This window comes from Corvus hawaiiensis, chromosome 1 (genome assembly GCF_020740725.1).
Source record: "Corvus hawaiiensis isolate bCorHaw1 chromosome 1, bCorHaw1.pri.cur, whole genome shotgun sequence".
NCBI classification, from domain to species: Eukaryota; Metazoa; Chordata; class Aves; order Passeriformes; family Corvidae; genus Corvus; species Corvus hawaiiensis.
In genome coordinates, this window is record NC_063213.1 from 18,969,140 (window position 1) to 18,994,524 (window position 25,385).

Sequence of the window (25,385 nt, forward strand, 5' to 3'; positions counted from 1 at the left end):
GTGTGCAGCGGGCGGGAGGCCGCGGCTCCGCCCGGCAGGTGCCCACGGGCGCACGGCCAGGCCTCGGGCCTCACTTCGGGGAGCGCCCGAGCTCCCCGCGGCCCCGTTGCCCCGCGCTCTCGCTATCCCTCTCCATCTCCATCTCCCTCTCTCTCGCCGGGGCCAGCCCCGCCCCAGCGAGCCCCGGGCAGGTGCGCCCGGAGGCGCAGCGGGTACCACCCCCCTCCCCGCCATCTCGCCCCCTCGGGGCGGCTGCGGCGCGGGGCTCGCCCTCCCCTTCTGCCCTCCCCTCGCTGCGGGCCGCGCCGGTGGGCTTGGCTTGGCTTGCGGCTGCAGCGCGGGGCTCGGCGTGAGTCACCCAGCCCGCGGCACGGGGAGCCGAGCGCGCAGGCACACGGGGGAGGCGGCGGGGGCGGGCGGCGAGCGGCGGGGGCGGCAGCACCGGCTCCCCGCCCGCCCACTCGCACATGCTGCCGAGCCGCAGTCAGCTGGAGCGCCGCTTCCTCCACAGCCGCCGCGGATGACCTCCTCGCCCGCCCGCAGCCGCTGAGGACTCCCGGCGTCCCCGCCAGGGCAGGGGATGGTAGATCGGCCTCCCGCAGCCCCGTCCAGCCCAGCCCGCCGCACCGCAACCTCGGCCGCCGCCGCCCGCCGGAGCCGCCGCCCCAGAGGAGCCGCAAAATGAACCCCCAGTGCGCCCGCTGTGGCAAAGTGGTCTATCCCACTGAGAAAGTCAACTGCCTGGACAAGGTGCTGGGGCGCGGGCGGGCGGGGACGGCGCCTCCCGGGCGTGCCCGTCCCGCTCCCCGCGGCTCCGGCGGGGCGGGCAGGGGAGGGCCGGGCCGAGCCGCGGGGCATCGGGGCGAGCCGGCAGGTGGCAAATGCAGCGTCGCAAGGGCCGCCGCGGCGCCGGCATCCGCGCTGTCAGCGCCAGCGGGGGCAGCCGCCGTGTCACCGCGCTGGCGCGGGGCGAGCGGGGCTGCAGCGGCCGGGGCGCCCTGCGGTGCCCGCTCGGGAACGACGGTGCCCGGGGCCGGCAGCGGGTCCCCGCGGCTCCCCCGGCTCCCCGAGGGATGAAGTTGTAGGCGGCCCCTTCCCGGTTGTAGTTGTCGGTGCCTCCCCGAGCTGGGGCGGCTTCGGCTGCTCCTGGCACCATGGCCGCCTCGGCGGGGACGGGGGCCGGGGCAGCGTCAGCCCCGTCCCGCGGGGGTGTCCCCGGTGGTTCGGCTTGTAGCCCAGCGCGGTGGCTCCGTAAATAACAACAGCGAGGTTGTGACAGATGCGCCAAATTACCGTCCCCGGAAAGGCAAGGCGAGGCGGTAGAAGCCACCGGAGGAAAATGCCGTATTATGTGCTAAATTTAGTGTCTGTGCGGCGTACCAAAAAGCCAGCCGTCACATTAGTTGGTGATTGCATTCGCGTAGTATTGCATTCTTAGCAAGCGGCGTAGTTTTTTTTTTTTTTTAATACGAGGAAAACGTCAAACTCCTGCTTCAGTTATCTTTAAAATTATCATGGCAAGGTGAGCATGCAGGGGTCTTAGCATTCACCTTAGCACAGAATTTACGCATCTGAGAGTGTTTCAGAAGCACCTTTGGTTTCATGAGAAAGTAATTATTTTTTATTTAGTTAAGAGACCTATAATGTGTGGCCAAAATATTGACAAATAATTGTGTTTTTACGTTTGCCATTCCCTAACACAGCTTTCAAAACATCAGTACCGTAAGTAATTCTACTTTACATTTATTTACAGTACTGGCATAAAGGATGTTTCCACTGTGAAGTTTGCAAAATGGCTCTGAACATGAATAACTACAAAGGATATGAAAAGAAACCTTATTGCAATGCGTAAGTATTGTAAATGTCAAGTCTTGCAGAAATGCACATGAAAAGAAAACCTGGCTGTGGATATTGTCAAATAGGTATTGTCGTGCTGTAAAAACTTAATCTAGAGAGAGTAGTGCAGTCTAGAGCAGTTCAGTATCTTTTCAGATGGGGTATTCTACTTGTAGTGGTGTGATAGAAGAGGAAAAGATTTGATTATGATGTGTTTAGGCATTGTTTTCATATCAGATCTGAGGATACAGGTCTTTTCCTCCCAGAAAGTGTTGGATCTAGTGCTGACTCCTGCTACATTCATTATTGGCATGCTGGATTACAGTTGTCCATTATGCAGCTCTCTATTCAGGGTTATGGACCTGATCAGCATTTTGTAATAAGAAAACAAAGTGCTTCTTGGTTGTGTAGTTTACCAGTGACAGTATTCTGTTAGAAATCATGACAGCCTGTTTTTAAAACTGTTAGTTTTTCACGTATCTCAGATTTCTAAGTTATTTATAAAAGCCTTTCTTCTACTGCTTCATACTATTTTGCTATTCTCTTAGATTTTGATTAAGAAAATGGATTAATTTTGGTTTGATTATACTCTAGTATACTCATGTAGCATTCAGCTTTTAGATTTTGTTGTGTGGATTTTGAAGAGTGCTTTGGTATTTGGGTTTTAAATACTGCAGAAGAGCATTTGATATATGCAGAAAAAAGTTGCTTATTTTTCTTTGTACTATGCTTCTAAAATTTGCTAATTGCATTTCAGTGTGTTTTAATCTTTAGAAACCATTATAATATGCTTTTTTAGAAGGACAGCTCTTAACATTTTGGAATCAAATGTGATCTTATATGTTACTTGTATATTGTTATTATTTTCACCCTTATCTACTTAAAACATGTTTTAAGAGACAGTCTTGAAGCTGTAGGCATGTTTCAATTTTTCTTCAGAAATACTCTCCTATACTCAAAATATTTGTTTGATGTTGAGATAGACAGTCTATGGCTGGCCATAACAGAAAAGTTCAACAGCATATAGTAATTTCTTTCAGGCTAAAATTGAATCCAGTCAGTGTCTGAAATACAAGTTTTGTTACAAATCTGCTGTTCTGCTGAAACTTGAAACACCTGTTTCAGTGTGCACAGTTGTACTTAGATTGCTTTAGGAGCATATGGAGTTACATATGTAAGTTCCTAGCTTTCCTCAAAGTGCTCCACACAGTGTACGAGAGTGACATTAGACCTCTTGTAACAAAGTGTGGTCTGTTGCCAGTGTCACGTGCTGTAGAGAGCTGTGTAGGAAGGGAAGGGTCATGCTCCAACAGGTGGTATGCTGTAAGCTCAGACTAACCTCGAGTATTGGCCCTGAATGGGACTCTGCATGTTGTACTATTTGAGCTGAAGTACAGGCTTCCATCCTTTACAGTAATTAAAACTCTCATAGGTGCCTTTTACCTATATTTTTGTGGGTAAATTTCAGTGATGATACTTTGGTTGCTTGATCTTTCTCATGTAATCAGATACTTATACTTAATAAGATTGTCTGTTTATAAAATCTCCTCCATGCTAATACTTGGGGGTTTCCAAGCTGTGCATATTTAGCTTCTGTTGCAGAATTTTTCATACATGCAGTTATGGCTTGTGGTGTGTCCTTCTGTTGATGGATGAGGGGGAGTAAAGATGACGGATGGGTCTGTTATGTACCATTCAGGTGCTATTCTTTCTGGCAGTTGCTTTAATGAGCTTTGTGAGAGTGAGCCTTGAAAAAATAATCTCTACCTTTGAAATGTCTCTCAAACCTGGTGTATGAAATGGGAAGCAGCTATGTAAAACCATTAAAGAATTGAGGTTTTTTTTCCATTAAAGAAGAGACTAAATGTAATGTGTAATATCAAGAATGTGCATTTTATTCTTAACTTTTAGTAAACTAAATTTTGGTGGGTTTTTATGCCCCACTTTTTTCAAAGAGAAACCTTAATCATGTAATGTAAATAATTTCAAGTGTTCTGTGAAACCATGAAGGGAAGACTAAGGTGTGCTTTGTGGTTTCAACAAACTTCAGTATTCTTCAAAGGACCGCTAAGATGTTTTTGCAAAACTGTGTTTTGAAAATAAATTTGCTTTAAATTTTGACAGAGAATTCTTGCACCTCAAAGGTTACTAATTTGCAAGGCAGACACCATTACAGTATTTCAAATTATGATGTGTCTTATTCTGTTTTCATTAGTAAGAAGCAAATCCATTTTTATGTTAAATGCTGCTTGATCAAAAAATCTGTGAAGAATGTAAATTTACTCATGCAAACACCTACAAACACTTGACAAAGAGCAATTACTGCTAAACTGTTGATTGAGGCCATCCATTTTTAAGAGTGCAATTTCTACATAAAAGTGAAGAAGTATGCACTAATTTGAATGGGAGAGGAATACCATGAAGTTGTTCAACGGGTTTGGAAGCCATAGTTAATTTTTCATAAGAACGAGTTGGAAAGCATGTATCTTTAATAATATCTGTATGTGCTTTGATAATTCACAGGTCAGATAAGTTTATTGAATATATTTTGAGCTTCGGTCTTAAAATAGTCCACTCTTTCGTTTCTTCAGGGGCTGAAATGAATGAATTTTGTTGCTTTACTGGTAAAGATGAGAAATTATTTAATTGTAAAACATAATTGTTTTTCTGTTAATACAACAAAAAGATGCTCATCTGTGATTGTTCAAACTATATTTTTGGTGGAGAAGAGTCAGGTCAGACATATTAACAGGAATTAGCAAACCAAGAAGGAATATATTGTGAAGTACTTTAATTCTGTGACTATTAGAAAAGGGCAGAAATATTTGTAAATGCAGGATCCTGCTTTTTTTAAAGGCTAGTTTTTTCTTGGACATCTTGCCACATTTCCATCTAAATGATTGTATACCTTCCTTGTGATAAAGAGACAACGATACCAAAAGCAATGACTGGGCTACTGACATAGCTTTTGTAAGCTGTAGATCTATGTAAGATTTTACAACAAGGTTAAAGGGAAAACTTTGTCTCCATGTGTATGTGTATGGTATGGCTTTGAAAAGAGGCATCTTTGTATCACAGAGTTTCCACAGTCTGTCTCCTTTAAACCTTCCAGTTCTCTTACTCGTAGAGAAAAGGGTGTACAACTTTGTTCTCTCCCACCTCTGGTTTTTTATTATTTACATAATTTGTCAACTGTTTGAGTCAGGATACTTACTTCTCGTTGTTTGTGTAGTGCTTATATTACCGTGCTTTTATCTCAGCTGGGACCTCTGAGTAGTACAGTGGTATAATAACTGACAGTATTGTGTTTCTCACTTTACTTGCATTCACATGTCATCTGAAAGGCCTCATACGCAACATCTTGTGGCTTGTAGATGCACAGCATGTGGACACTGCTGGGTTTGCCTTAAGGACTTTAGTCTTGCCTTTTATTTGCAGTCTGATTTAGATTTGCCATGTTGCTGGATTGCTACCTGATTTGTGAAATTATGTTGATGAAATGAAGGGCTCAGACTTGTAGTCCAATTTTGCAGTTCAGCCAGGTGCTATGCATTGCCTGAATCAGGTAAATGAGCCATTCTTTGTTTCTCTGAATGTGTGTAAAAGTAGTAAAAAAAGGTTAAGACAATTAAAATGTGATTTATCAAATCACAGTGGCTTAATGCAGATCTGAACCCCTATTCCACCTTAATATCTGCAGATAGAGATTATTAAGTACTTGTTTAACATATACGGAAATGTCAAGAAGAAAAGTTGATATTATTGTAATATTGCAAACTCAGAGCTGACCCTTTCCAGCTGCAAATAACCAAGATGATGCAAGGAAAGGAGTGGCATATTGGCAACTAACCATTTGTGTTCTCAAGCTTGTTAAGTGATTGAATCATGTAGGATGATTATATGGTAACTTATTCTTACACATGTTCATATAAATTCTTCTTTTGACAGATACACTAGACGAAAGCACAAGTCTATTTTTATGCAAAATGTGGAAGCTGAAATGCATATTTTTGGAATACGCTCTGCATTAGCTTTACCTGCTGATGCAAACAGACTTCCTGCATGTGTGAACACATCCAACAGAGATGCACTTCTTAATTTCTGCAAACCTAGTAGCTTCAGGTTCTGTAGATGTGATAGACCCTCTTGCCAAAACAATCTCACTATTGCAATAAATTCTTCTGAAATACTTAGTATCTAAAATTTTGCTACTTGCCTGCACACAGGGTAGTTTCATTCAAGTTTTTATTTATGACAGCCACCATATGGAATGATTACATAACTTAAATTTTAAATCTACTGTCATCAGTCTTAGTGTGGATTATTGACGTGAAGAAAAACTCATCCTCACTTTATTTATTTTTTTTCTAGATTTAATTTCTTGGTAACTTGTGCCAGTAGGAAATAGATGTGCAAATACATTTGAAATATTGTGATGTTAGCTTCAATGTGCAAGTGCATTCAAACCCTACATTTTAGGATACTCTAGGGGAGGGATAAAAAATGTGAAAGTAATTTTATATCAGCTTGGATAAGAACATGGTACAAATTTCTGGAGGGTCAGATGGTCTGGAAAGTGGAAGCAGTTGCTTTTAATCACTGGATGAATGTGGCCATTAAGTGGAATCCATTGTCTTGAAAGGCAAACTTATGTATAGAAGTTTGCTTTTAGCAGTGAAACATGAGTGTTTTTTCTTTTTTTTAGCAGTCAGAACATTTTGAGATGGTGACTAGGAGTGTGATGGTGTTATTCTTACTAAAAATAGCTAGCATTATCTTAGTTTTCAGTATTGATTTCAGCGGGTGGTTATTTCTCAATTTAAATATGTCAGGAAGAAAGAAAATTATGTAAGAAGCAGTGAAAATAATTCTGAAAATTGATGGGGTGACTTCTAAGAGTTGCAGTAAAGAGAGTGCACAGAATAAACAGGCTTTTAAAATTCTTCATCTTCAACTGGAAAAGGAACAATCCAGGACTCCCTTGCAAACCTTCCTAGAAAGCAGGGATCTGCACTTTATTACTTTATTAGCTTTGTGTATTGAAGACTTTCCTGCTAAATGTAATATTAAATAGGTAATGGAAATAATAGAATCACTAGAAAGATAGCTGGTAAGGGTCTCAACTTGGAGCCAGTTATCCACACCTATATCTTTAAAGTCCATTACTTGCTCAGCATTGCATGAGTATGAACTCCAGTATTTGGAAACATTTATCTCTCCTCAGCAATCTTTTCTTTAAACAAAACAGCTCTAACTCTATCCTCATCCTCACGAATTGTATTTTATGATAATTCTTGTTTCTCTACCTTCAATTATTTCCAAAGTGTATATATCTCATTTCAGTGCCCAGTGGAACATTACCAGAGCTGGTAGAACAACAAGAGTACTCATACATAATTTTTCTCCTAAATCCCAGTACAGTCTTTGCCTTTTATTTTTTCTGTTGTAAAATCCAAACTATTGTTAATTCTTATTTGGATTCTTGTGGGCTATGTTTTTATGCAGAATTGCAGCCTCAGCAGTTGTTATTATCCATTATCTGAGTAGTTAATTGTTCTTGGCTAAGCACAGAATCTTCCACTCGGTTGTCATTGAACTAAATCTCCCTTTTTTCCCCAGGCTACTTCTCCAATTTGTCAAGTTCATTTTATATTCTAATTTTGTTCTCTAATGTGCTTACAGCCCCCTCCTATCAACCTGTCAACCCACCCACCAGAAAGCCTGTAAGCACACTGCAAATTTAATAAGTATAATCTTCATTTCATCACCCAGGTTGCTACCTGAAGGCCTGAAGGGGTGTTGGGAGCAGTATGTACCACTGTGGTGCGATGCAGCCTTCCCTTCTGTAGTGAGCAGTGACGAGTAAGAGAAGTAGTTTGTCTTCTCTACCTATTCATGGAGCGCTAGATCAAGCATTGAGTTCCGTGTGAGAAAAAGTAAAATTGTGAAACAGTGTAATTGTGGGTATTTATGCGGACTCTGCTTAAATATAAGGGACAACTATAGTAAGAGGAAACATACATTCCTGCTGCTTGGTTCTGTGTTTCCTTATCTGGTTAATTCAATATTCAGTCCAAATTACTATTGGTGGTATCCAATAATGTAAAGTAAAGCTGAGCCTATTTGCTAGAACAATTGAAGGAGCTTCTTAGGCAAAATATATTTGAGTGTCTGAAAGGTGTTTGATGCATATCTTTAAACTGTTCCAAGAAGGCACGTAAGAACACTTTGTCAGAGTTGCTGAATAACATGCATGAGGCAGATGGTGGTTAGTTGCAAAGGAATTACTAAAGAATAATCATCACTGACACTCAGATCTTGGGAAGAGTTGGGCTGTTTCTTATTGCTGTGACTGTGTCTGATTAATGGGATACAAACTCATTTCTTGGGTTCTGTTTCAACATGTTTAATTTGCCATGTCCTGATTTCATGTTTGGTCAAGATCTGCATATAATAAATGCATGGTGGGTGTGCAGGGAGAGGACTCTGTGAGTTCCATCAGGTCCCTTGATTTTCATCCTGACAGGCTGGGGAGAACACCATGGTGTCCTACAGCTTAGTGCAGCCAACCTGCTTCCCTGCTGGTCCAAGTGTAGTAGAAAAACTACCCCAAGGGAGATGAGTTGTTACCTTTTTCTCTCAGAGGAGGTAAATTCTCAGATTTCATTGAGGCAGTTCTGTCATGTCTAGTTCCTGATGTGAGTACAGGGTCTGTGTTTGGAATTCATGTTTTAATATTTTACCTGTAGATAAAATATTGTTGTTGCCCCTGTTGTTGCTCCAAAGGGACAATTACAGTTTAGTATTACTTAGGGTGTTGCTGGGACAAGTAAATAGAAAATATGCAAACGAATATCATACATTTAATTTTATTTAATTTTATTTGATTGAAGACTCCACTAAACATAGACATCTTTGCTGTTTGGAATCCTGACCTGTTGCCAGTTGATGTCTTGGCTCAGGTAAACGTGTGTTTTTAATATATATAATCATTGGTCATTGTGGACAGCAGATAATTCTTCCAAGGAAGAACACATACATATCCTCAGCACCTTTGGTCATAGAATATACTAAACATATATTCTCAGGGGACTGTGATTACTGAGACAGTTTCAGTAAGGGGGATTTTCTTTGCTTGCTAGTATTTTAGCCACTCATGATGCTTATGATAATTCAATTTTCTTACTGTTGCTTTCTGTACTCAGTCCTAAAGATTGATGAAGTTTATTTCATTATATTTACTAAAATATTAAGGCAACAGAACAAGAACCATAGATGAAATTTATGAAATTTTGTGATTCCACACATAGTTTGAGCTTTGGAAACAGTTGTAGCAAGCCTTGAAGTCTTGGTGTGGTTTGATAACAGCTTTGTGATTTAACTGTTTCAGGTTTTAAATGTTCTAAACCATAGAAATTCCCATCATGTCTGCCAAAGAACTTAAGAAAAGTATTTTCACCTGGCAGAATTGGAAGTTCTGTGCAGCTCTGCTAATGTTGCTGTTGGTAGCAAATAAACCTGCTGTCCTGAAATGCTCTCTATACTTTATAAAGCTTGAAGAAAAATAAGTGTATGCTGCAATATTTCATACAATTTTGAATTTTTTAGAGTTGGTGATGCCAATTGAGAAGGACAACATTGTGTCAGTCAGCTCAGTGTCAAGAAGCATGTTTTGCTGTTTACATACAACATCAGTGAAAGATTACTGTAATTATCCAGCCAACACACAATCTTGTCTGAGTGGTCAATTACTTTTATTTTAATATTTTTGAATATTGTGGTGTGCTTATAGAAACTTGCTAAATTTAGTGATTGTAGAAGTTACACTGAGAGCAGTGTTTGGCTGTGTGATGTTAAAGTTCCTTGAAAAGGAGACAGTAGGCAGGACTCACAAAGGAAAATTTGCCCTAAGACGAGGTGGGCGAAGTATTTGTTGAATAACTGGTCTGTCTCAAAATAAATGACACTAGCCAGTTCATGCTGTGTTATGTCACCTCACATTGCAGCTTTTTGAAAAACAAAAACCCTGCAGTTAATTCTACTTGACTTGCGGATCAATTAATTTCTTCTCTCTCCGCCTCCCTCTGTCTTCTGATGTTGGAGTAGATGTTACATCAGAGTTAGCCAAGCTGTTTTCCCTTGCTTTCTCTTCACTTTGCCTCTGTAATTTTCATTTGTACTAGGGGGAAAGTCTGGATGATAAGTAGTCTCTGATATTTCCTCCTCCCCATCTCTCCTGTTTTCCTTCTCCAAAAACTCCTGTTCTTGGTTGTGCTGCAGTTGTGTGGTGGTAGCTGATCCCATCACATCTTAGTTTGAAGAGGGCACAAACATGTGCCATCAGGGTCACACTTGAGAGAAGACTACAGCAGCTTAGTTTTAAAAATGAAAAACTAATTGTAATTTGGCCAGTTGTCATTTAAGCATAGGCTTTTCTGGGAAGTGCATAGTTACTCTTTAAAGAGGATTTCTAAAAATGTAGAACTATATGGATACTGGACCTATTTCCTTCCTTGCTTCACAGTTTCAAAAATTCACACTATGTTTTTTCCCCTCTAAGGAGAACAAATGTGTGGAGGTAGTCCATCATGTTCATCTTCTCTAAATGGCAGCATTTTTCACACAGGTGTATTGGTGTAATGCCAATTTCACAGATTTAAAAATAAAATTGTGCTGCATTTTAATTCAGTTATACCTCAGGTATTTTTTTTTAACTTGACAAACTAAGTGGTAATAGCTGTTTTTGTTTTGTTCCAGTTTTACTCTGGAAGAATTCAATACTTGTAATGCAATTCCTTTTGACATGAGAAAACTGTAAATAGAAATACTTAGGGAAGAAATTAAAAGAAAAAAGATGCTGATTTCAGACTTAATTAAAATGCAAGCGGCTAAGTTTGTGGAGGGGAAAAGTGGCAAGAGGAAATAAATTGACTAAATAAAAAAGCATGGACTATTTCTGCTGAACAGTGTAGAGTGGCATACATTCAGCACAGCAGGGTGTTATGTTGCATAGTATTGGTTGTGTGTATCTGCAAATGCAAGAGGGAGGACATTTCTGACTGGATTTGCTCAGTCATACAAAAAGAAAAGGGAACAGTATGAGGATTTTTAGCAGTAGAAGTGCTCAATAAGTTGCTGATCAGGACATGATTAACACTGTTAGAACTGGCAGCACGCTTGGTGTGTTGCTGCTGTAAGGGAGGTGCCAGTATGTGTTTTAAAGAACCTGCCTGGAAATATATATATGTTGAAAAGCAAAGCTTCTTAGAGGGCTTGGAGTTATAATTATGCTGTAACACAGGAAGGTCTGAGAGTTATATCTTGAAATAGTTGGTAGGAATTTGTCAGGCTACCAGAAAACAAAGATGAAGCTTGTTGTAACAGTTATTAGCATTACTTTTTCATTACTGGTCATTAGGACAAAATTGTTAGGAGTAATGGAGAAAGGTAAAACCAGTCTGGAAGAAAAAATGTACCAGAATATATGTATTTAGAAGAATAATATTATCTGAAATATGACACCTCTAGTAAGTTTCCCAGAATTTCTCATTTAATGGTGATGATGTCTGCTTAAACAAGGGGAAGAGTATGCATGTAGAGAAAGCAAGGCTAGATAGGAAAGAAATAATTTATAAAAATGTTAGTTGAACTTTTGAGTTTAGCAATGGCAAACTATTTGAGATAGTTAGAAGGTTGCACTTTTGGGTCTTTGATTAGGAATGGGCTGCTATCATCATGAATCAGGTTTTGAATTATTTTGATCTGAAGATCAAAATGGAGATTAAACAGACATTTCCAGATACCTCATACTTCATACTGCTTTATTGCTTCTATTGTAGTTGTGTCAGAAATGTTGGAAATCCATATTAACAAGAATGGAAGGATGAAAAGGAAGACCAAGTAGATGAGCTTGGATTGAGTTAATAGTCAGTATACTCTATGCTGTGCTTCACCACACAGTCAGGTTTCAGTCCTTGCAGAATATTTGCTCAGTCTGAATTCCTTTAATTCTATCTTTATTTTACTGATAATGAATATTCAGAATGGGAGACACTGTTATATGAAGTGTGACTCTGTTTAATGCTACTTCAGGTACTGAAGACTTCATCCTGCTTTGAGGAACATGCAGTGAAGTGATTGTTATGAAGTTAGGAATTCATCAGAAAGATCATGACAATTGGAAAATGCCCCCTGAAAAATATTTCTGTACACTGAGCTAGGCTACCAAATAGTGCCCCTAAAAAGATGAAAATCTTGAGGGGAAACTATGAAGTATAGTGAGAGTCATGTGAAAATGAAAATAGCGCGTGATTAGTTTTTTTGATAGTCTAATTCAAGCAAAGGTAAATTGTAAGCATTCTTTTTTTTCCCATTGAGATGAAGATGGATATTCTGAGCAGTCATAATTTAGATTGGTGCTGTTAACATTTTACATTTATCTATTATGAGCAACTTAGCATAGCCAAAGATTTATCTTTGGAATTTGTCTTGAAATGTAAGAGATCATTTGGTTCTATAGGCTACCAAGCTGCTTCAGTACTACCTATGGATATTTTTGTAAAACTTGAAAAACTTAGCCCTATTTATAAATAATTGTTTTCTCCACTAATGACTTTAGGAAGTTTGGAAAGATGTTCTGAAGTCTGAATACAAGCTGGTCAAGCTGTGTATTTTTTCCTGTGTTAAAGACCTTTCAGGATAACTCTTGTCTTTGTGGAGCTGAGACTCGAAAGAGTAGCATTCAATTTCTTATACTGATTAAATGCTTAACTTTCATGACCATGCTACTGCTCTGTTTCAAGCCTCATTTGGGTCAGCAGCAGGAGTCTCTCTTACTGCCCAAAAGGCAATGTCAGATTATGTCTCTTATGCAGAGTAATACTGTGTATACAATATATTAACAAAAGAAAAATTTAAGCTTTTTAGGCTGGGTATGGATGAGAAGGAGATTGTAATGTGCTTTTAGAAGTTGAAGGAAACAGGGTAAAAATGGATTATATATCTCTAATTACTTATTTCACCCTGAGGAAAATGGCAGCTCCCCATTTTTCATAGCCTTCTCCATCCTGTCACTTCTGTTCTGAAGAGACATAGGCTCTGAAAGAATTAGTTTGATGAGCAAACAGGCCCTTTCGTTTTCTTCTGCCATTTTTCTTTGTGCATTGACAAAGCCACCTGGCTGCTTGGAGTCAGATCTCTCCAGCAGGTTTCTCATCTCCACTGCAGGCCTCACGTGTGTGAGTAATTCAGCATCTGATGTGCTCTGACCACTGCCCCTGGTGGGAGGCAGGTGTGTCTCCCTTGTTGGGTATTCTGTGTAAACTCTTAAGGGTCTCTTTGATGTGTATCTTCAGAAAGGCTGCTACTAAGGCAGTACTTCACAACTGGGATAACAGATAACAAATACATACAGTTAATAGTAACCATAACAGTTCATAGCAAAGAAATTGGAACTGGACCTTCAAGAACAGATTTGTAACAGATCTTTAAAGCTGATCGTCTAGTAGATGAATGTTTCACAGTAATAATTATTACTAATTAATTTTATGCCTGTTAGATTTTTTCCCAATGGAACAATTTCTTACAGGGAGATGTTTTGCATGAATTTGCCAGATTCAACAATTTTTTTCCCCCTGTAAGAATCTCTATTTTATCTGTGTTGGTTTTATAGTTGCAGAATGCTTTCAGGGACAAAGTATTTAGTTTTGTCCGTTAAGCTTATTTTGCTTACATATATTTTGCCAAAACAACTATTATGTAATTAATACAGACAATATTTCAATGTTTTCATATATTAGTTTTATTACATTTGTATTTTACCTTTGGTGTTATGATGAAAATTTACAAATAAGAACCTATGGAAGTGGAAACAGATAAAATACATTATTTTCAAGAGCATGGAGTTGTAATATAGCTGGGGTTCTCCCCTGTAGCTTGTAAAGAATAGTCATTTTAGAGAGAAAATGTTCTTTTTGGAGAAATGTTTGATCACAATTCTTCTCAAAAAAACCAAGTTGTTTCTCAATCACACATAATATTAAAAATGGTGTGCATATTCATGCAACTGGATGCGAGAAACTCTGCTGCTTCCTGAGGTGTGGGAGAAAGATAAAAAGAAGCTTGTAGTAGTGATGGCCCTGTGGAGCACTTTAACACACAGAGTTTATAGTTGTTGTAGTCTCCATTTTTATTTTTCTTCTTCTTAGGCATGTGTTTTTAAAATTTTATTAGGGCTTTATTGATAAATGAGTTGTTTCTTTTTTATATAGACTTGAATTAATATTGTGGGTTCTGCCCCCATTACTTGAATATATCAAGCAGTGTGTTAGAAAGACTGTCCACAACAAGTATGTTGACTATTGCTCAGAAAAGCAGTCATGAGTCATCCAAACAATCCCAAGACTGTTAAAATGCTTTAAAAAGTCTTTTAATATAGATCTGACTTATTTTGGATTTAGTTCCCTACCTTTCATGATTTGTATTTCCTATATGATTGTTCCAGAAGGATTTGTCTCAAGCTCTGAAACTGATAGTGTATCTGCCAAAGTTTTTAGTCTTGCTATGAAGTTGCAAAATCAAACTTAGTCTTGTGAACCAAGTGACATTTGGAACTTGATGTCTTCTGTACTCACATGTATGATGAATATATTGCTAGAATGGAGACTTTAAACAAAGTAATTTAAAATTTAAGAAACCTGTTTTTTTTTTTCTGTAAATGATGCTTCTTTTGCTATGTTTTTGAGAGAAACCTTTAAGAAAAGAGGAACTCTCGTATTTGCACACTTGGTTTTTATTACCTGGGAGATTAATTTAAAGTTTTATTAAGTTACCAGGAATATCTATATCTCTTATATACAACAACAACAAAGGATACTGCTTTGACTAGTTTCTTGATAGTTTTAGTGTAGACTATTACAGTTAGGACTACTTTAGATTTGTGTCCTTGGTGCTTTGTTGTTATTTCACAGTAACATGACCAGTAATGTCTTTGTACATATTCCTATGCAACATAATTGCATAGCAACTGTGAAAGTTAAGGTTAAAATGATTCCTTTATTTTTCCTCACAACTGCCTACTTTCACATGAACCAATTTTTAAAAATTCTGGATTTGAAAAAGTACAACTGTAAATGCAAAGCAAAAATTAATTGTTGTTTTCCCATCTTTATTGTATATGATTTGAAATGTGCTTATTCTGGAAAGAACTATATTGGTCATTTCAGTATATATATTGCTTGCAATTTTTATTTTGGGCAGTTCAGGTCAATGAGACAATTTAACAGTAAAGATTTTTTTCTGTCCCAATGTAACTTGTGAGAATACTTATGTGTTAATTTTCAAAAGTTCTTTTTCTAGAGAAAAATAAGGTCAAAGAAGTAATCTGGCATTTTTCTTAAAGAAGTTAACACCACTGGAAGCCTTCATGGCACCACTTTCTTATCTGCTATAAAGCAGCTATACGAAAAAATCATCTGTTTTGGTCACAGTAAATTAAGTAGTAAATGGGCAAGAGCTGGGAAAGCTTCAACATTTAGAGCTCTACAAATAGTCAAACACCTATCAATTTCCCCAAAGAAGTGATGGGATTATTTTTGAATAGGGGAAGCTTAATCACATCTTTTAGCATGTGGAAGATGCTGGACATGAAACCATTGGGTAATGTTAGAAACATACATCTGAGCTGAAAAGATTTTTCCATATGCTGCAATCTTCATGAAGGCTGTACTAAGCAGAGCTTTGTAAACAATTCTGTTGATGCATAGGAATTGATCTCAGCTGTGTTAGCCTTGCAACAGAGATGGGTGAAAAGCAGAAAATACTTGTAGTTCCCCAAGAAAGTCACACCTTAAAGTAGGAATGCGCTGAACACTCAAAAGGAAAAGATCCTGCAGAATCAGAACATCATTTCTACTGTCATTTTAAAGTGACTTGAAGAGTATATCATCCATTATATAATTTGCTTGTGTTATGCCTGTTATTGTTGTAGTTGAATACTTTTTTACCCAGGGGATGTTAGTTATATAAAGTTGATGGGCCTGTGTATTGTAAAACAGTACGTCTCTGATGCAGGGCTGGAATTCATCATGTCTTGGAACACAGTTTTGAGGACTGACCAGTAAAAGTAAAGACAAGTAACTAAAACAGCCTTGCCATGAGTGTAGACTATTGAAGGAAGTTTGAAAGAATTAAATACTCAAATAGACCTTGTAAACAGTAGTATGGTGGTAGTGTTTTTGTCAGACACTGCATTGAAGCGGGTGTTTTAAAAGTTAGACGTGCTTTTTAGATGTGGTTGCAACTAGTCATCTTAGAACTGTTGCTTGTATCTCCGAAGCTGCTCTCATCACTGGGAAACAGAAGTGTACATGATGTCTCTGAAAAGTAATTGAAAAAAATAGTTGAAGTAGGTCACTAACTACTCTATGTTCTCTTTTCTCAATGGGAGGAATTAAGAAATACAGCCTTTTGTACTTTTTTGAATGTTCAATTTGTCACCCTTTTCCCAGCTGGAGAGATGTGCTCAATGGAATATCTTGTGGTTTGATTTCGTTTGCGCTGTAAGCAGAGCAGCCTTTATTGACCTTACAAGGAGATGCACACATTAGTAGAGTGGATTATGTAGTTAATTTATATTTTGACTGACATAAAATATTAAGACTCATAACCATTTCTCTAGGACAAGTAATATGTAAAGCAATGGGGAGAGAAGTATTTACTGCATGGTACCACTGGCACAGAGCAGTGGTGTATTAAAGTGCACTCCTGGTGAAAGATGAATGGGGAGGTAGAGAAATGTGCCATTCCAGCAAGGTTTGGGAATGGACAGAGTCATCACTGCAGGAGAATTTAGAATGGAAAGTGCTCTACACATATTATACATTTAAATGCTTAAAAGGGGCAGAACTTAAAAGCCACGAATGAATAAAGCTGGCAAGTTTTCCTTTCTGCTCTATCCACACAGTTTGTTAAATGATTCTCCTTGCTCTGGTAGCAGAGAGCCTGCCAGGAGTGCATTAAGCATCGTGATTAATGTCTGTCACATGTTTGTTCTCTCATCTTCTCCCCAGCAGGTGGTGTGTATATGCAGTGCAATTTTTTTTTTTTTTGTAAGGTTTAAAGAAAAACTCTACAAAGATGCATATATGTGTAAAAGGAGGCAATGTCAAATAAGTGGAACATGTGCTTGGAGCAGAAAGGGCCTGTGATATTCCTGAGTCCCTGAAAACTGGGCTGAGCAAGGAACAGAGTGTCTCTATGAAGGTTCTGTCTCCATTGCAGCTGATTTCTGTTCTTGTTCTAGAGACAGCTTGTGAGCCAGAAGCAGTAAAATAACAACCTTCTTCCCTTAAGATTGGGTTAACATTGGAGGCAGCCTGGGCTGTAGTGACCCTACTCTGGTGAGTATGGGATCTCAAGGAGCAAAGTCATGATCCTGAATTTTGGAAGAGCGAGCTTCCAGTTGTTGGAGTTGGTGAATGAGATCCCCTGGGAAATTGTCATTAGGGACCAAGGAACTGACCAGAGCTGGCAACTTTTTAAGGCCACTTTCCTTAGAGTGCAAGAGCTCTCCATCCCAATGTGTAGGAAATCAGGCAAGGCAGGCTGGAAACTGGCATGGCTGAGTGAGGATCTGCTCCTCTCACTGAGGAGTAAGAAGGAAATGAAAAGCTAATGAAAGCAGGTCAGGTGACTTGTGGAGAGTATAGAGATATAGTTTGAACGTGTAGGGCTGGGGTTTGGAAAGCCAAGGCACAGAAGGAACAGGACTTAGCAAGGGATGTGAAGAATAACAAAAGGGGATTCTGTAACTCAGAAAAGAAAGGACAAGGAGAGCATATCCCTCCTGAAAAATGAGAAGGGAGAACTGACAACAATGGATATGGAGAAGGCTGAGGTACTCAATGACTTTGCCTCAGTCTTTGCTGGCAGACAGACTTCCCATATCACTCAAGTCTCTGAGCCTCCAGGCCAGCTACATCCTGGGCTGCATCAAAATTGGAGTGACCAACAGGTCAAGAGAGGTGATTCTCCCCCTCTACTCTATCCTTGTGAGACCCCACCTGGAGTGCTGCATCCAGCTCTGGGGTCCCCAGCACAAGAAGAATATGGACCTGTTGGATCTAGTCCAGAGCAGGCCATGAGGATGATCAGAGGGGTAGGGGTGCAGCACCTCTCCTACGATGTCAGGCTGAGAGACTTGGGGTCATTCAGCCAGGAGAAGGCTCTGGGGTGACCTCACTGGGGCCTTCCAGTACTTCAAGGGGATTTGCAAAAAAAAGTGGAAGTGACTTTTTACATGGGTAGATAGTGATAGGACAACAGGGAATGGTTTTAAAGGAGATATTTAGATTAGATGTTGGGATGAAATTCTTTATTCATGGTGGTAAGGCATTGGAACAGGTTGTCCAGAGAAGATGTGGATACCCCCTCCTTGGAAGTGTTCAAGGCCAGGTTGGATGGGGCCCACTGGATCAGCAACCTCATCTAGTGTGTGGCCCTCCTGTCTGTGGTGGGTGGGGGTTGCAACTAGATGATCTTTAAGGTTCCTTCCAACCCAAAACATTCTGTGATTCTATGTTTAAATTTGGGTTATGTTTTAAAATATTGAGTCACATTTGTTGTGAGGTCAGGTAACTCGAACTTTGAAACTCTGTGGGAAGGCACGACTGACAGTGGCAGGAAAATTTCACATACAACAATCTCTTTTGCTTAGAGAGTATTCTGGCCTACTCTGTTGGAGTGGGAGCTTCCTCATGCTGCTTGATAAGCCCATAGAATGTCTGACTGCTGGAGTGATGGAGATGTGCCTGCTAAGTGCAGCCAGTTAGTAGAGAGGTGCTTATACTTCTGTATTTATGACTGGGAAAAAGTGTTGTTTTTATATTGGAAGTGCAACAAAAAAATTTAATAATTGTATTACAGTATTCTTTTTTCACACTGTGTATGTGAGTATGAGATCTTCTCTTAAAAGGTTGTAGTAATCACTATTAATAGATTATTTAAAGTAGTATATTTTTGTGTAGTTTGGATACGGTTAAATGGCAAAATGAAATGCATATGATGAATAATGAAATTAATTTGAAAAAGTTTTTAGTTATTTTACCTGAAAAACATACCACGATTATTAGGTCTTTGCAGGGTTCATTGTATTGTGGAAATGCCTACAGCTGATATAAGTAGATTTACATTTTCTATGTATCTAAACTATTTGAACAAACATAAAACTAAGCAGAAGTTCTTCCTTTAACATGAACACATTCTACTCTCTTTGGCTGTGCAATGTGAGGTTGTATTTGGGTACTGTTACCTTGGAATTTTAATCTAATTTACACAAGGTCTTGGTTACAGTTGCTTAGTAACACGCTGTGGAAAACGGATTTGTTGATTTATGATAATATATCTACAATATCCTTATAATTAAAGATGTTGGAAGGAAAGCAAGTGCACAGCATGGGTGTGTATTCCAGCTGTGTGTATGTTTCTAATAGCTTCTGTTTTCACTATGTGTCTTACAATTAGTGTCTTTGTAGGGCTTGGTGTTTTATGTAACTCACCTGACTCACACCATTGTACCGGGCTTTGTGGTAGTTTTGGATAATGCTGCTTTACAGCATTTGTAGGTGAATCTGAAATCCTGAGATTTAGCACCTAACTTCCACTGGACTGCAGTTCCAACATGGCAACTATTTTCTCAGACTTGCATTGATGTCAGGAATATGTCAGGAATAATTGTGTGTGTGAGAAAGAGGCTCATGTGCATGGTGTTGCACTCACATTCCTGGGAGAGAGAAGTGTGTTAGAGATTAAGCATCATGAGACTTGTAAAACATCTTTTTTGACAGCTAAAGGAAGTATCTAGAGAAGTGTTGGCTGTTGTGTTGCATGTCTTCAAGTACTTACAATTACTGTATTTTAAGGTTTTCTGGAATGTTAAAGGTCTTTGTTTCTCTGCAAACAGAGCTTAAGATTTCTGTTTACCTTGTCTGCAACATATTACAGAAGAATTTAGAAATTGAGAAGTTTCTAACACTAGCTAATTGTTTAAAACGCCTGTGAAAGCAAAAATTAAGCAAGGACCTCCCGGGACAGATGGAGTGTTATTAAAATCCTGGAGCCTACTTTAATCACAGACCCAACCCCATGAAAAAATGCAAATGAATTTAACAATTTTATAAATAAACCCAACTAAACGTCTTGTATGATGAGGCCTGAATTTAGTTTCTTGTCCTATATGCTTTAGAGCATTAAACTCAAAACACTTAAATAACTGTGAGGCCAGATAACAGGAGGTTTTGTGCAGGGCAAAACATATTGGTATTATATAATGAAATAATAATAGTTTTGCCTCTCTGCCTACTTTATTTGCCTGTTTCCTTGTGGAATAAACTTATTCAGGTTCCTATGAGGCTGAGAAAATTTACAAAGACCCATACAAAATACATCTGATTTCTTCAGGTTTCTTCTGTATGTAATGCAAGAATGCAGAGATAATTATTATTATTTTAAAAGTGCTGTTCACAGGCCTCAGCTCAGTTGAATGTTTCGCTTCCTGCTTTCAAATGCTTGTAACCTTTTATGGTTGTTTCACTATTATCATATCCCTTGACTGGAAAGCTGGGGGTGGCATTCATCTTGCCTACCTTTGACATATCCCACACCGATGTACGTAAGCAGAAATCATTGTAATAGTCCTGTTTTTGTAGTTGGTGGAGAAATAAATGCTTTAAGATTTCAGTTCATCTGACTCACTTTATGATAGATGAAACAGACTTTATTCATCACTAATTACGTTAACTTAATCTTCATGAGTTGACTCGGATACAGAGGCTTATCTTTCATGAAGTCAATCTTCTGTGAGAGAACCAGTTTATGATAGCTGTCCCTGGACAGCTGGCAGAACCAAGTATCTTAATTTTCTGGAGCTCATACTAACTCAGGTTTCCAGTTCTTTGGTGTTTCATAGGCACTTGAGCAAGTTTGTGGGAGAGGAAAGATTTCAATTGTTCCACTCCATTTTTAAGCCTGTTTTTGAGCTCTGCCTGTGACCTCATTGCACACTGCATCCCTGCACCATTGCCTTCACATTCTTGTGTTATTCAAACCCACGTCATAAATGTAAAAACAAAGCAAAAAAAAAACCCTACCAAAAAATCCAACATTTTGTATCTCAAAATATTTATCTCATGGTTTTAGAAGAAAAATACTCGTTCTGTTTTTGGTGACCTCCTTCTGCATCTCCAGGCTGCGCTTTAAGAATGTGTTCACAGTGGGTCCCCACAATTCAAGAAAGATAAGGACAGACAGGAGAAGGTCCAAAAGAGGGCCATAAAGATGATCAAAGGGAAGGAGAAACTGCCCTTTGAGGAAAGATTGAAGGCATTAGGTATTTTCTTCCCGGAGAAGACTCAAGGAAGGCCTCACTGCAGTATTTCAGTACTTAAAGGTCATCTACAAAGAGGCAGGAGGCTCTCTGTTTGCAGGGAACCACATGAAGACATGGGTACATGTTGCATTGGGAGAACGTTTATCTTGCCACAAGAAAGATTTTATTTATTTATTTATTAGAGTAAGAACATCCTCTCCAGGGATGTAGCAGAGTCTTCATCACTGGAGGTTTTCAAAATGCAATTGGACAGGAGGCTAGGTAATCTCACCTGGGATAGCTGTCCCATGAAAGGCTGATCTGGATGGTCATTTGAGGTCCCTTTCAATCTGGGCTGTTCAGTGATTGTATGATAGATCTGAAATTTACGTTAGTAGTGTCTTAGGTCTAATAACCCAGGGCAGTTGTGAATTCCTCAGGCATGGTTATGAGGAAAATTAGGTGAATTCAATGAACAACTTATTTTCTATTAATGAGTTTATGGAGATTGAGTTTGTTGTAAGCTCTCTTAAAACTGACAGTGCAGGTCTTATTCAACTCATTTATGAATTTTGAGCTACATGTTAGACTGACATTTAAAAAAATATAGCCTGAGGAAGAAAAAGTTTCACAGCAAATTAAAAATATTGCAAAAAGTCTGAATTTAGTCATATGCCTTTTAAAATCTTAATGAGAAATATAGAGTAACTCAGCAATAAGCATCTCTGCTATTTAGAAAATAGATCTCTAAATGCATCTCTTAAAAGCAAATTATATGGAATTGGATTGGTCTCTGACTACATGCAGAGGACAATGAGGTAAAAGCTTTTATGACATCCAGAAATCCATGATGACACTGTATGGTAGGCTGTCCAATGAGCAGTGACCTTTTTCTTCCAAGACACAGGATCTCTGTCACTTGGGGCACCCCTGCAGCCAGACAGTAAAGCAGGGCCATACTCTTTTATTTAAGATGTGATGGAGTGCTGGTTTATTTTTCTTTTTCCCCCCCAGTTTATTTTTGTCCTTTCAGAATGATTTGAATAATTGGTATTCAGTATCTGGAAACCCTTTCTATAGTCTTTCATTAAACAGAAAAATTAACTTGCTAAATCCCAGTCAGCAATTTATCTCTTCTCTCTAAGCTCTCTATCTGTTTTATAGTCTCCTGTGCGCTTTGTCTGTCTTTTTAATAAAAGGGAAGATGTACAAATTCTTGGACAGAAGATCTATGTCCATGGAACTGTATATCTAGTAATTTTTAAATTTATAGAATAAAGATCTGTCCTTAACTTTTTCACATATACAAATACTATTCAATGAATTCTGTTAAAATGTAACTTTTTCTGTTAGCTTCTATGCTCAAGGAAAAATTTTGCTGATGTTGGTGATAATTCTGTAGGCAATGAAAGCAGCACTTTCAGAACACTCTGCTGGTTAGTCATGAGGCTTTTTTATTTACCAGTCTCTCGGAGGTGGTTGTTGGCATGAGGATGCTCATTAGTCAGGGCTGCAACACCAGCAAATTCCCCTGACTACGTTGTCTGATAGCATAAAGCAGTGGGCATGGCCTCGCAGTGGCTCGATCTACTGTAGATAGAAAAGGGGACCATATTGTGACACTGCCTGTACAAGGACCAGAATTCCGCCCTTTTTATCCAGGTGAATTTCTGCCCACAGCAAAGCATCATGCTGCCTTTCTGGCGGTATAAGCACTCACTTTGGTAGTGCAGTTTCCATCATGCAAGTACCCCCCTTGTTCTGTCTTCCAAGTGTTTACTTCCCAGTTGTGTTGAAACATGGAGGCTGCTTTCTGCTGTCACTTTCAGGTGTCTGCCTGGGCCTGCTGGATGACGTGCTCTTACAGCTTTTGAAAAAGCAAGATTCAAATAGCTGTTATCTCTATGATATTTTTTTCCCTGTTTGAATAACAAAGGTGAACAATGACTATTTTGAGGTAGGAGAAAACCCTTATTAATATTTTAGAAATGCAGGTCCTTCTGCATTACCTTTAGATTTTCTTTTACATCAGTACAACTTGTCTTTGATATGAATAAAGTATTCTACTAAGAAAGAAACACTATCACAGAATGTTCCATTTGGTTTGGTGGTTGATGTTATGGATCTATTACTAATTAATAACATGGAACTGTATTTCACAGAGAAAGAGAAGTTCACAGTTGGCCCATGCATGGCTGTTGTCTGTGACTATTTTTGTTGTCACTCACCAAGTTTGATTAACAACTCACCAAGTTGTTGATTAACAAACTTCTGAAAAAACCTTGAGGCTGGCGAGTACAGTAATATATAATCTGTCACAGTGAGAGAACCCACAGAAGTGTTTTCGTTGAAAGAAGATAAAATTCCTTATTTAAAAAGATTGTTTCTTAAGCATTTAATACTTAAACTGTTATACAGTCAGATATTTCAATTAATGGGAAAATGTTGCATTTGATTTATTGTTGTTCTTTTTTGAGGGATTCTTTCCCTTCTCATTCAGTTGTGGAGATAAATTTTGCATAAAATAGACATTTAATATTAAATTTTTGGCCTAGTTATAAATGTACCCATAATCTCATAAATATTATTCTGACATTATCTGTGAAGTGAAAGGGAAGTTATGAATATGCTTCTTATTCTGTCTTTATAATACCTTATGTCTATATATACACCTTGTAATACTTTATAATACCTTATACCTTCTGACTATGGATAAATTAGCATTTTCTTTTTTTCATAGAACAGTTCCAATATAATGAAAAACTGTAATTTATGTTAGTTTACTTTGAATATTGATTAGATTTTTGACCAGCAAGGATATCTGGTGGAAATACATCAGTTCCATCTCAGTATTCTTTGTGAATAAAATACATGGAAAAATAGTGAATCTGGTTAGATATTGAATGTCATATTGGTCTGACTAGCATTAAGTGTTAGTTTTCATTGTGTCAATTAATATAGTAATGTATAAAACCAGAAGAGAGCACCTCCTTAACCCCAAGTTTCTTTATTAATGATAAAATCTTATCTGTTTTAAAGTATATGGTGCCCTTCATGTTTGGGTGTTCCCTTAGGTAATGATGAGAGTGAGCAAGCCCTATACCTCTGGTATTGAGTCCTTTCCTAATGCACTGCTGGAGGCGCTCTAAATGGTAGTGGGGAAAAAGCCCAAGGTGTGAGAGCTGGAAAGTTATGGGTGAGCTGGGTAAGGGAAATTCTGTGGAAATGGGACTTACTGTTTTCGCAAGCATCTTTCTGCTATTTCTTACAAGGGAAAAGACATCAAAGACTTGTCCTTGCTTTATCTGGCTCATAGGAGCAGTCTAGGTAGGACACAAATGACTGTAGTAATTGGCACACAAGGAAGTGATGTACCTAGCAAAGTGCCTGGGGCTATTTCAGCTCTCTGGCACAAGTGACCAAATATGTACCCAATGCAGTCTGTGGTAAGAAGCTGTACTCAGCACACACCAGGAAGGAAATAAGGTAATAACATCTAGTGGTAGAGAAGTGTCATTTTGTCAACCCTAAGCGGAAATAAATTAATATTAATGAAGGCACTAATAAAAATTAAATGACAAATAAATGTAATTATTCCCATTGTTCCCTGTGTCTTTTTATAAATATATAGCTAAGGCATGCATTTGTCTTAGTGTAGTGCGTGGAAGAGCTAAAGACTTGAAACCAGCTTCATATCATATTAGCCCATCTTGCACTGAAGTTTGACTTACACCTAAAATACCTTTAGGTGCTTACCTAAACTATGCTGACTATATGTTTTTCTAATCTGTTCTTAAAATTTAGTTTGCTTAGAGTCCTTGTTGTGTTATGTCCTTATAACTATTTATTTTTTCTGAAATTCATCTTATATTCTGTAGCTTTATATTAATATTTTTCTTCTTTCCTAGTGGGTGTTGAGAGCAGTTGCTACCTCTGTTTTCTTGTAATGTTTTATATATATAAATTTATGTTTTATGTAATGCTGTTCCCATAGCTCACATCAGACGTTCTTTTTAGACTGAAAAAACCCTAAATTCCTCTAGTCCTTTTTAATACTTTAAGAAACTTTTATAATTCCTGCTGCTTTCCACAGATTCCTCCTAGTTTGTCTTTTTTTCAGAGTGACATTTACGTTTTAACAACAGTATTACATATTATAGTGATGACTTCCATTTAGCCTGTCTTC

General features: G+C 38.7%; 1 protein-coding gene across 2 annotated transcripts in view; it reads left to right on the forward strand.

Moving 5' to 3' along the window:
- The first annotated feature begins 402 nt into the window (after positions 1 to 402).
- The window catches only part of NEBL (nebulette), a 260,639-nt gene continuing 235,656 nt past the window's right edge, over positions 403 to 25,385 (forward strand). Inside the window, exons 1-2 of one of the 2 annotated variants that reach the window (XM_048295474.1) lie at positions 403 to 750; positions 1,754 to 1,848. In XM_048295474.1, the coding sequence (XP_048151431.1) occupies positions 682 to 750; positions 1,754 to 1,848 (164 nt within the window). In that variant the 5' untranslated portion in view covers positions 403 to 681. The remainder of the gene's footprint in view (positions 751 to 1,753; positions 1,849 to 25,385) is intronic. The other variant, XM_048295482.1, reaches the window with a different exon arrangement.